Consider the following 12,276-nt stretch of genomic DNA (forward strand, 5'->3'; position numbering starts at 1 on the left):
CACCACATTGGCGGATCATACTCATTCTGTGATCACCCAATAAACCCAGGTCTTTCTCTTCCTCTGTTGCTTCCAACTGACATGTCCTCAGTTTATAGCAAAAATTCTTGCTGTTAGTCCCTAAGTGCATGACCTTGCACTTTGCACTATTAAATTTCCTCCCATTGCTATTACTCCAGTTTACAAGATCATCCAGATCTTCTTGTACGATATTCTGGTCCTCCTCCATATTGACAATACCTCCCGACTTTGTGTCATCTGCAAATTTTATTAGCATATGCCCACTTTTTGTGCCAAGGTCAGTAACAAAAATATTAAATAAGATTGATCCCAAGACTGATCCCTGAGGCACTATACTACAAACCTCTCTCCCGCCTGACAGTTCACTTTCCAGTATGACCCATTGTAGTCTCCCCTTTAACGAGTTCCTTATTCACCTTTCAATTCTCATATTAATCCCCATCTTCTCCAATTTAACTAATATTTCCCATGTGGAACTGTATCAAATGCCTTACTGAAATCCAGATAAATTAGATCTACTGCATTCTCTTTGTCTAAAAAATCAAAGAAGATATAATCTTCAGTGTATTCATCATTCCCATGAGAACTGAAGCACAGAGACCAAGTGACATGCCAAAGGAAATCTGTGGCATCACAGAGAATTGAATCCAAGTCTTCTGAGTCCCAGGCTAGCACTTTGCCCACTGCACCATCCTTCCTGTCTACTGAAGCTGATAGTTTTACAGCTAGGGGCATCTCCCATCTGGTCTTGTGCTCGGCCTATGGATCCGAGTTAGACCCTGCTGCAGTACACACTGTAGTATTGGAAAACACAAAATAATTCAGTTTACTCTTCTCTGGGGGCTTGTTTGATTTTTGAACACACACATTTCCAAATAAACAAGCAGAACAGCTGGTCAACTTTAAATAGTTTAATAATCCCACATTAATAACAAGGGGGAAAAAATAAGCTCAGTAAAATAGCACCATGAGACTGAACTGAAAAGAACCATTCACAAACGTCAGGAAGGGAAAATAATTGAACAACGACTAACGCGTCAGTGAAAAACTAATTCAGGCTGAACAGCTTAACCCACAAATAAAAATCCCTTAAATAATTTAACAAACACGTTTATTTCGCCCAGATGATTCTGAGGTTTTCATTATATAGGCAAAAAAAAATGTTTGGCATAATAGCCTCTTTATTACGATCACAATAATTTATACACAATTTAAAAAAGCACTGATGCCATAAAATGCACAAGCGCTTAGCACCTCTTTTAATAGATAAATAAAATATTGTCCGTGTCCCCAACCCTATTTAAACAGCATAGCCCTCCAGCCTCTCTTTTGTAATGCTGAACTGCATTGGGGGGAAAAACGAGCGCTCCTGAGTATAAACATCAGCCTGTTGTGCAGACGGTGTAAAAACCTGGCACACTGCGAGAGTGTGGCGTGGCTAGATCGCAGCACACGTTGCTGAGGAGCGTATCACCGTTCCTAGTTTAGAGCTAGAGACGCTGAGGCACAGGGAGGTAAAGGCAAGAAATGTCAGAGCTGGGTGCATAAAGTTTGGCACCTAAATTAGTTGCTGGTCCTGCAAACGCCTACGCACTTGCTTAACTTTAAGCACCGTGAGCAGCCTGATGGACTTCAAGAAAAGCACAAGCATAGATTTTAGTGGGGCCTAAGCTCTCTCCCCAGGGGTGCTAGGGACAGGCAGCACCTCAAGGAATCAATTATTTAGATGCCCCAATGCGGCTTTAGGTGTCTACTTTTAACGAATCATTTTCAACCTAGACCTGCTCCTATGGCGACCGATGTCAACAGACAGGCTCCCATTGACCTCACTGGGCACTGGATCGGGCCCTCTGTGAGTCTGTGGCAGAACCAGGTCTCCTAGCTCCAGTCCTGGGCCAAAGCTCCCTGTCTATGGTACTTTTCTTCTGCTTGGGTTACTGGAGACAGGCTCCTGAGCTGTGTAAATGCCTTTCAGTGACCTGCAAGTAGGAAGTCGGCTTGACAGAAAGCTCTGAAAATGGAACTGAGCGGCTGCAAAGCCATCTTAGGGTGGGAGCAGGGGACCAGAATGAGAGAGGAACCCGCAGGGACTCCTCTTTCACTCTGAGTGCCTTAGTGGCCAGCACATGGATGTTTATTAGGACCCGGTCAAGATTTATAAGCCACATTCCACTGATCTGAAAACCAGACGCTGGCAGAGCTTCCGTTTTAGGACTTCCTCTAGGTGTCTTCCACCAGGGCAGCGTAATGTGCAGGCCAAACAGGCAACCACCTGGGGCCCCCGTGCTAAGGGGATGCTGGAGTAATACTGGGGTGCCTCCAGTCACTCAGCGCAGGTTGGACCTGAGCTCCGTCACTCCAGTGCAGTGTCCCTGTGCTTCCTTAGACATGCAATGGGCAGCTTTTGGCCTAGGATTTGCCAGACTCCTTACTACAGCCGCAGCGGAGCCTTCTCTGGGGCACTGGCACTGTCAAGGGTCCTGGGGCGTGGGTGGGAACTAAAGGTGCTCACTGCAGCTGACGGAACAGAAATAATTAGGAAACACGCCAGGGGGAGGTGGGGAGGAAGGGAGCAATTTGGCTGTGGCACCAATCTCATCTTCTCCTTGGACACTGATGCCCACAGAGCCACGTCTGGGTATGTATGTCCCCGTCCAATCCTTCAAGCAATTATCATTGTTTTATCACCAGGCCCAAACTGCTCTTACTTCCAAACCAAGCTGCACACACAGTCTGCTCTCATAGCGCGTGGACTCGGCTGTGCTTACGGTAAGTCGCATTTGTTTCAAAGAGGCCGTTTTTGGCATGCTGCTGGAATAAGAAACAGCTGCTCTCAGACCGAGTCTAGCAGTTTGAGGGCAGACTGCCTTTAAAGGAGAGGAGAACGTTGATTGCAAGAGGCCTTTTAACTAACAGCCACTAAGGGCGAAATCCTGAACTCACTGAAGCCAATTGCAAAACTCTCATTGACTTCAAAGGAGCCAGGATTTTGCCTAAAGAGTTTAGGCTGGAACTTTTACCTTCTCTATTCAGGCTTTTCTCTTCACGGTGTCTGGCCATAGCTCAAGGAACTGAAGCTGTGTCTACAGATGTAGGGAGGGAGGGCTAGATCTCTCTGGTGACCCGACTTGGCCAGCCATCTCGACTGGCTTTCATCATTTCTAAATCACAAGCTTTATTCCTGGAGGGGGAAAAACAGGCTGGTTTTGCTGAGAAGTGAAGTGCTAGTTCACAGGGTGCCATTAATGCTTTGCACCCTTTCCCTCGTCCCTTAGCAGAATTAATGAGATGTCCCCACATAGGAAGCAAACAGATATTTTACACGTTTTCCCTTTTCATGAAAGCCACCCTGTCATTTTGGAATTGAGGCCAGGTTTGAGTCACTCTCTAGTGTGGACTGACACTATGATGATGGGCAAACTATATTAAAATGACTGAGGACTAAAATGCAAGGTTGTTGGAGCCATGTCTGTCCCAGGATATTAGAGACACAAGGAGGGTGAGGTAATGTATCTTTTATTGGACCAACTTCTGTCGGTGAGAGAGACAAGCTGTTGAGCTTACACCGAGCTAGGCGAGCGCTGGTAGACAGCTGAAATTCAGCAATGTATGCAAGGGAGTTTTTGGAGCTGCAGCAAGTGGTGATAGGAACAGAAAAGAAGCCAAAAGTACTGCTCCTCTGCAATGTTAGATGTACAGGGCTCGGACTGGAATCAGTAGGAATATAGCTTAAAATCTGATGGCTAGGTAAGGCCCAGGTACTAAGGGATTTGGGTGCATACTTTATTTTTTTTTTTTTACTTAAGTGCTCTTTGCAGAGGGCAATTGCTCATTTCAGGTCTGTGTGGGGGCCATCCAATTCTTCTAATCGCCATGAAAGATGCAGATGTGCCTCTCATTTGAAGAACAGCAGCCTCTTGGCAAAAGTGCATGCAAATTTCCAAGACCAAGAGGCCACAAGAAAAGTAAAAAATCTTTTCCCAGCTCAAGCAGTCACTCTTCCTGAGCTCCAACTGCCCTCAAAATTAGATTCCACTGCATAGTCTCATGGAGAGAAAATGGCCTGAATCTTGTTAAACAAGAACTTTTTAATACATTTTCCACTAACCCAGTGTACAGGATCCTGACTACGTGAAACCAGTGCTGTCTGGTTGTCAGCCATGTACAGCATGTGTGTATGTACATCACTAGACATGAGTTACAGAGAGTCTGAGTTACAGTAGTGGCAGCAGTGAAATGTCACATTAGCATGGCCCAGTTAACATGCCTGACTTCTGTAAAACCTGGCTGTTGCCATGATGTCTATCGGAAATGACATCTTATGCTACCAAGTGCTTTCTTGGGTGTGAAGTGTTCCTGCTGGAGTAGGTGAATTGTATTCTAGCCTGGCCTGGCCAGCATGGTGCTGTTAAATACTGTGACCAACATGCCTGTTTGATGTTGAAATATAGACAATAAGCTAACGGAACTACAGAGGGCTGGCCCGTGAAGAAGTACCTCAATAGATATGCTCTCCTGAGTTACTTGTAAGCAACAAACCTTTTGCTGCATAATATTTTCACTTTTACTAGTCTTTATAAAGCAAAAAGGACAGCCATGGGTTATTTGCACCGGGGTGACACACTTGCAATCTACAGAGGAAAGGTTTTTACCATGGTACTTAATCTGTTATTTTTGTTTCATGTTTAATGACCAACATATGACATGCCTGGGGGCTAGGGAAGGGATTTAATGTGTCAAAATGGTTTTGTCTGTACAGTGCACACTGGCTATGTGTGATGGAGCTATGCCCCCAGCTTCTGACGTCTGTTCAGTTTAAATAACTTGGAAGCACACGCCGTTAGGTGAATGTGTATGCTAGGAATGGATTTTTAAAGAGACCTCTCATTTAGGCATCAAAAAAACCTGCCCAAATTTTCAGAAGAGCTCAGCACTCAACAGCAACCGTTGAGGGCACTGGAAAATGTCCCACCCTTATTGAAAACAATGTGAGTGGTTGTGTACTGAACGCTCTGGGAACTTCATTCAAGTGCCTTCACAGGAGCAGAATTTTTCTAAAAATCTGGCCAGCTGGTGCTGATCACATTTGAAGATCTGTCCTCTGTGTGTCTGCGTGTGCAGAGGTTTAGAACGAGGAAGGACCTATTGAAGAAGCAATTATCTTCTCAAAACCCAGCCTGGCCTATCCAATTCTTTGCTCTCCCTGTCTAGATGTACATAGATTTCTGCAGTCAGGTGACCCCATTGTTTTAGGAGCTAGTTTGGGGGGGGCAGGTGTTATTGACCTCTTGGCACATAGAATTTCCTTTAATTCATTGATTCTCCAAATGCTTCCTTGTGCTGGCCATGCTACTGAAGACAGCACTCCAGTTTACTTCTCCCTCCACAAGCCAACCCTGCTTTGCCCGTGTCCCTGTGAATCACCAGATACGGTGGCCTGCAGATCATACTACATTTTCTGGCCAGAAGGGACCAAGATAATCACCAAGTCCAACCTTCTACAAACCATAATAACCAGCCAATACCTGGAGGATCACTGTGTTAACTTTAATGGATGTTGTTCGCGCCCTCACCGCAGAGCAGGACTAGAACTCTACTAGCTCAAGAAGTCAAGGACACAAACTTGCTGGCTGTTTGCAGAGGCATCTTCTTGACAGTATGAGCACAGGCCCCAGTTACCAGGAATAAAATCTTTGCCTTTTGGAGTGGAACTAAAGAACATGTACAGGGCATGGGGAGAGCAATTATATTGGAAACAGAATCTCTCTTCATGCCATCAGCGCTCCCTTTCCTTATTTTCAGAGCCTTGCTCATGCCCAGAAAAGCCTATCAAGTGGCTATTTATGATTAACGTTTGTGTCCTTTCTGAGCAAGGAGAACATTACATCTAGTACAGCAGTTCTGGGCAATGCAGCGCTTGTTGTCTGTAACGGATTGTCCATTGGGAGCTGAATGCATTGGAGACTAGCTCTTCGTCAGCCTCCCCATGCCATTTTCCCCCCAATGTTTTTCAGCGGCTTGTCCCTCCTGTAGGCTTGTTTCTCACAGTCACTAGCACGCACCGCACAGTGCACTGATATTGTCATATTAGAACTTGGGAATTAAGTCTGGAAAAGAACTCACCCAGCTGAGCAGAGGTTTCGGCACTCGCGTGGGTTCTGTATAAACCACAATGGCTATGCTAGCTCTCAATATTATATGTAACAACGTATTTTTAATTTTTTAATATGCCCTGATGTTAGAGAGAACAAAACCAAACACATTTCTCACATCAACAACAAAATAATAAAAATAATAATTAATAATAATCTGACCGACCGGCAGCATTCGTTGGCTTTGATCATCTCAAAGGCCTCCCATAAAGAAACGCAGCTAGGGAACAACCCAAGAGCTCCTGGTAGGCGTGTTGAATTCAAGTTTCAGAAACCAGTCCGGGGAGAGTCCCCAGGGCTGGCTAAGGCCCTTTGACATTGCCAGGCCGGGCGGCCAGACTTGCATAGTAAGCACACTGAGAGGGATCGCACTGTCCACTGGCTCCTGGAGGTCCCTGTGGGCCCATGAGGCCTGGCACTCCAGCTTCCCCTTGTGGGCCTGGTGCTCCTGGCATCCCATCTTTGCCATAGCCAGGTTCCCCTGGGAGGCCTGGAATGAAAACAAAGGACCATTATTCCCAGGGGACGACTCAGCAAGGCCACACCACACCAGAGGTGCCTGGCAGCCATGCTGGGATCTGGAGGTGAACTGCCAAGTGCGGAGGTGTTTGGCTCAGCCCCATCTCTCTGGGCCATGCCCAGTCTGAGGCACTTCCCACATGTCGCTCGTAGCAATGCTCACTTCCCTCCCTGAACATTTCCCCGCCTGGCAGTACCAGAAGCAGACACACCTCAGGACACAGCTGCTGTAACACAGGGAGCACAATGTGGGGCCTGGCTGCCAAATGTGGCACCTGGAGTCATAAAACACAGCCCATGCCGCCTTCTCCCTGCAGCTGCAGGGTGAAGAGAAGGTCGGATCAATCACTGGTATTATGACTAGCAAATGCTGTTTATCTATCAACAATGACAGCGTGTCACGGTTGTGCGCTTGAACCACAATGTTTGGCTCGGGGCTTTCCCGGTGTCTGAGGCTGCTTGAATCTGTGGGTTTGGTTCAGCTAGAAATGGATCAATACAAGTATCTGCAAAGGAGGTGTGGCACTCCGGCTGCTGGCATGTTCGCAACACTACTCCTGGTGTCACTAAGTTTGGGAGTGTTGGCAATTAGCCTATTCCAGGAGGCACAATGCTCCTGGCAGTATTAACAAACAACCCACCTGGAATTCCTGGAGGACCAATTTCACCCCTCTGACCAACACCAGGATCTCCTCTCTCACCCTTCACACCTCTTTCACCTGGAGGATAAAATCCAAATGGGTCAGTGTGAGCTGCACAAGCATAAAGATGCCACAAAGGATCACCAATCCTGACTGGAGGCATGAGGCCCCACTGTAATACAAATACATATTACTGTTAGAGACACTGTAAAATGCTGCTGTGGGAACACCTTTGCCCCCCTGTTCCTAGCTGATATATGGTATCCGCTGGGATAAGCGCCTAGCCAGCTCAGACTGTGACTGGCCGGAGAGCTCCAGGAGCCTCTCCCGCATTCTTCGTAGGCCCTGTGCAAAGCTCAGCCACATTCACCACCGCTCTGCTTGGGCAGACCAGGGTCTGCTCCTGACAAGTGCTCTTGGGGGCCCCCGTTGCCTGAGATGAGGTGAGGCAGAGAGGTGGAAAGGCAGGGCAATGGTCCCCAGCTCATCATCTAGCAGGGCCATAAAGCAGGCCAGCTGCAAGGGATGAGCGGGCTGAACCATGCCAACGGTCTCCCTCCCCCGTGCATCAGGCCTAAACGGCACAAAGCAGCCCTACGGGGGTGGCCACTTTTATAAAAGTGCGGCCTGTGGTGCAAATTGCTCATGTCACAATAACATGATGTTTACATCCCAGCCTACGCATGCAGGGCCCGGTTCTGCAATGTGCTCAGGCCCTGGTCCAGCAAAGCACACTTAAGTACACACTTCGTTTTAAGCATGGGGATTGTCCCACTGACAGCAATGAGAGTACTCCAAAGGTTAACGTTACTCATGCTCTTAAGTGTTTGGCGGGATGAGGGTCAGAGTGGGGTCCACAGCGACCCTGGCAGGCTCCAGTCATTGTTTATCTGACCTAACGGCCGCTCTGGACCTGCTGCCGTTTCGTTGCTCTGAGCAAAGCAGAGTCATCCCAAAGCAATAGCACGACACCGTGCTGGGATACTGAAACGAGGGAGAGCTCTGTCCAAATTCTCAAGACATACTTTACGCCGAACATTTCTGAGTCACAGTTTGTGAAACGAAGCAAAAAAAGTTGATACAAAGAGTCCACTGCCGATACTGAAAAATGAAAAAAGTCTGTTTTTAAAATCAGCAGAACAAAGCAGTGTCATGGAGTCCCCGGGCGATGCTCTGGAACTGCTCCCCACAAAGCCAGTCAGGACTTTGGGGAGCCTCCTCTCCCTTGGAGCAGACTGTCTTCAGGGCAAGAAGCTCACACGGCTTCACCTCCTGAGTCTGACCTTGGAGCATTCAGCATCCTCTGCCCCTCCGTGCACTTCCCACAGCAAGTCCGCCCAGGCGGGGTCCTGGGGAAGCCAGAGGGTCCTGCACCCCCACTTCGCTTCACAGTCAGACGTGACTCTTAGCCAGCCAGTAAAACAGAGGTTTATGAGATGACAGGAACACGGTCTAAAACAGAGCTTGTAGGTACAGAGAACGGGACCCCTCTGCTGGGTCCATTCTGGGGCCCAGTGAGCCAGACAACCCCATCTGCCCTCACTTCCCGTCCCCAGCCAGCTCCCAACTGAAACCCCCTTCAGCCGCTCCTTCTCTGCTGAGTTCCTTTCCCGGGCCAGGAGGTCACCTGATCTCTTTGTTCACCTTTAGCCGTCCCCTTGCAGGGGGGGAAGGGCCCCGGCCATTTGTTGCCAGAAGATAGAGTGTCGGCCATTTATGCACATTGGAGACTTAAGAAATGCATAGGGGAAACTGAGGCACCCACACAGTATTCAGAGGAAACATTAAGAACAGTCCCACATTGTCACACTCAGTTCTCGCTGTTCCATTTATCCCTGCTACAGTGAACATACTGAACGTGTAGGAACCCCCGGGGGCTCAGAACACACAGGGTTTGGAACAGGTACCTCTCAGCATCCAGGCTCCCCCACTGATTCACTCACCTTTTGGACCCACTGGTCCTGATGGCCCTTCAGACCCTGTCTGTCCAGGTCGGCCGGGCTCTCCTGGAGGGCCAGGTCTTCCTGGGAGTCCTTCCTTACCGGGAGACCCCGGAGGCCCCGGCCTGCCTTGGGGTGCTTTTACGTGTGCTGGCTGCATCTGAGCCATGAGATAGGCTAGTTTTGCTGAAAATGGACAGAGGTACTTTTGTTAGGTTAGAAAGTCTCTCCTCTGCGAGACAAGGGATCAAGGGCCAACGAAAGACCGTGTTTTCCCAGCCCAACTCTTAGCACTTAACAGGCGACTTACCCTGCCTTCCCCACACAGTTCTTCAGCACCAGCCATGATGGTGCCTCCCCCACAGCCTACACCAGTTTAACCTACTACGCAGTTGCTCCTGCAGTTAAGAACTTTTTCTGAAACTCTCTCTCAGACTTTTCCTTCCTCTCCCCCATCGCATGGCTCCTTGTCCTACTGGCTTCTTGGACTGGTTATTTCCTTTCCCTTGGCTGCATTGTTACCCAGCCGGGATGAGTAGCGCTGTGATCATTTCCCCACTGAAAGGAAGATCTCGTTACTAGTATCCTATCACAGCGCGTGAGATAAGGCAGGTGACATGGTTCATTCTAGGGAGAGGGGATTTCTTTTCTTTCTGAGGCAGCCAGGCCCGAGACAGGCACCTTGGCCCTGACTAAAGGGCTGTGTAGACAGAAAGTGGGACTCCACCATTTCCCTGTGCCAGCACTTTCTCCACACACTGGGATGGCAGCTGCCAGATTCCAGAAGCCCCCCAAACATACTAAACTCATGACAAAAAACTCTCACAGGAGCGAAGGGCAGGAGCTCAGACTTCCATTAACTGACCCCGAAGAGAAGGGACTTTCACGCCAGGGAAGTCTTTTAAACCACTAGAAGTGTTAAAGCATGTAAAAGAATAATTGAATCTTTTCCTTTCACGGTGACCATTAACTAACATGGAGGCAAATCCTGCCCACCGGCACTGAACGGAGCAAAATGCAGAAAAAAAAATGCCCTGTTCCCGCTGCTCCAGGGTTTGTGGGGAGGGCAGACAGGAGAGAGTCCATGCAATGGGACTCTTCACCCCATTGTGTGGCATGGAGCCAAGCTTTGCAGTGACCCTTGGTGCTGGAGCATGGTGGAGGTTTGTGGGCAGGTTGGGGGAGTGGCTGAGGCATGGGCTGTAGTTCTGCCCTCAGTTCATATACGCTGCATGAAGCAGCGGGCTGCATCTGCTGTTCCTTCTCCCACCCAGTTGTGATCCGGATGCCACCAGCACATTAACCTGAGCCCACAGCCTTTTCACTCAGCCCCTGTGCTTTCTTCCAGGAATTTGCCCCAAAATAATGTTGCTGCTCCCTCCCGACCTATCTTCTCTCCCCACGTGATCCCACAGTGACCTCACAAGGCTGGGTTTGTGACATCATAGTCATTTCCCTGGCAACGGGCTGTGATGGGATAAGCACAGGCTTTGTGCCCAATGGGACAGAAGGAGAACGTGGGCTGGGAGGGAGAAAGCCCTTGTACTAACACAAGCACCTTCAATACAGCAACTAGAAGAATGCTGGCCAAGGCCATTTCACATCACACGTCTCCTTTCCCCAAGTTGCTCCCATCTCAAAGTTGCCCTTTAACAGCTGGGAAAGTTGGGGACACAAATCACATGCTCGGGGGCTGTACAAAGCCTCTTCTGGAACCTCAGATGTTTCGGTGGCTTGCCCGGTATCGACACGTACCATCTAGCTGCTTTCCTAACTCCTCTTGGATGAGCCGTCTCAGAGTCTCCAGCGATGGAGAGTCCCCCTAGGGAGAAGAGTGAGAGCCTGGTGATAATCACAGCAAGAACCTTCACCTGGGGATTACTGGAGAAGCCACAGTAGGCTTGAGTCGCCAGTGATGAAGAACCTGCCTGCAGGAAGGGAAACTCACAGGGGCACAACCTGCCTACAATTCCCACCCTGCTGGGAAGCCCAGGACTGGATTCATTGGTTCAATGCATCTCCAGGTCAACGCCCACCACCAGGAGCATCAGGCAGAGATTAAAACTGCCTCCCACTAGTGGGACCCATAGGAAGACCATAGTGAAAATACTGCCACCTTCCTAAATGTGAATCTTCCTAGAGAAGGAGCTGCCCCAAAGGTGTGTGCCCTGAGCGACCCTCCTGCACCCAAGGGAGCAATAAAACCCAGTATTTAGACTTGTGTGTTATAAACATTAACACAGAATGATAGTGTAGCATCCTGACCTCATGTGGAATGGAACTAACTAGAATGTTCACATGAAACTCCACCCAGAAAGCAAGTCACAGTTTCTTCCTGGCTTCAATTTCTTTTTGATTTCTGGCCAGATGAAATTTGAAAGCGATTTCTAAATTGTACAGAGTGAGTAATTATGTACGACCTGCCTAAATTCCCCACTGCAGTAGCAGTCTTTTTCACTTCCTGCCCCCTGCTCTTTTGTGCTGGTGACGTGTGCTGTTCAACAGCTGTTGCATTGAAGTGGATGCATTTCAGGGTACAACATTGTATATCTGTGCTGTACATCAGTTTTATAAAAAGCTTTATGACCCTTCTGAGACTAAAGTTCTTATTTTTCATTATTGATTGTAGCACCCATGAAACATTTTTTAAAATATTCATGTTATTACAATTTTTTAATTAAAAAAAATCTTGCCCAAATATGGACTATTTGGCCCCTTTGCTGCCTATCTCCAGCTGCGGGTTTAGCATAATGTAAAGACTTTGTCCATCAGTATCAACAGAAATGACCTCATTTTAATCACCATACACTTAGAACGCCTCTTGCTGATGGGATTCAGAAAATATTTTTCAAAATTTAGAGATCACTTCCTAAGCCCCGAAAAGGAATTGTGGATTGTTTTGTTAGAACTTTTTCTTAAGTTCATTACTTTTAATTGTTTTATTTATTCATAACTCATTACTATGTTTCATCATGTGTCTTCCATGTGGCTGGGCAAAGATGT

At 48.0% G+C, this 12,276-nt stretch overlaps 1 protein-coding gene across 1 annotated transcript in view; it reads right to left on the bottom strand.

Moving 5' to 3' along the window:
- Window positions 1–6,257: 6,257 nt before the first annotated feature.
- The window catches only part of COL22A1 (collagen type XXII alpha 1 chain), a 310,719-nt gene continuing 304,700 nt past the window's right edge, over window positions 6,258–12,276 (bottom strand). The window contains exons 62-65 of the mRNA XM_039526471.1: window positions 11,029–11,095; window positions 9,277–9,459; window positions 7,334–7,411; window positions 6,258–6,663 (exon numbers count right to left, since the gene is read on the bottom strand). Of these exons, the coding sequence (XP_039382405.1) occupies window positions 6,476–6,663; window positions 7,334–7,411; window positions 9,277–9,459; window positions 11,029–11,095 (516 nt within the window). The 3' untranslated portion in view covers window positions 6,258–6,475. The remainder of the gene's footprint in view (window positions 6,664–7,333; window positions 7,412–9,276; window positions 9,460–11,028; window positions 11,096–12,276) is intronic.

The sequence above is a fragment of the Mauremys reevesii genome, linkage group 2 (genome assembly GCF_016161935.1).
Source record: "Mauremys reevesii isolate NIE-2019 linkage group 2, ASM1616193v1, whole genome shotgun sequence".
NCBI classification, from domain to species: Eukaryota; Metazoa; Chordata; order Testudines; family Geoemydidae; genus Mauremys; species Mauremys reevesii.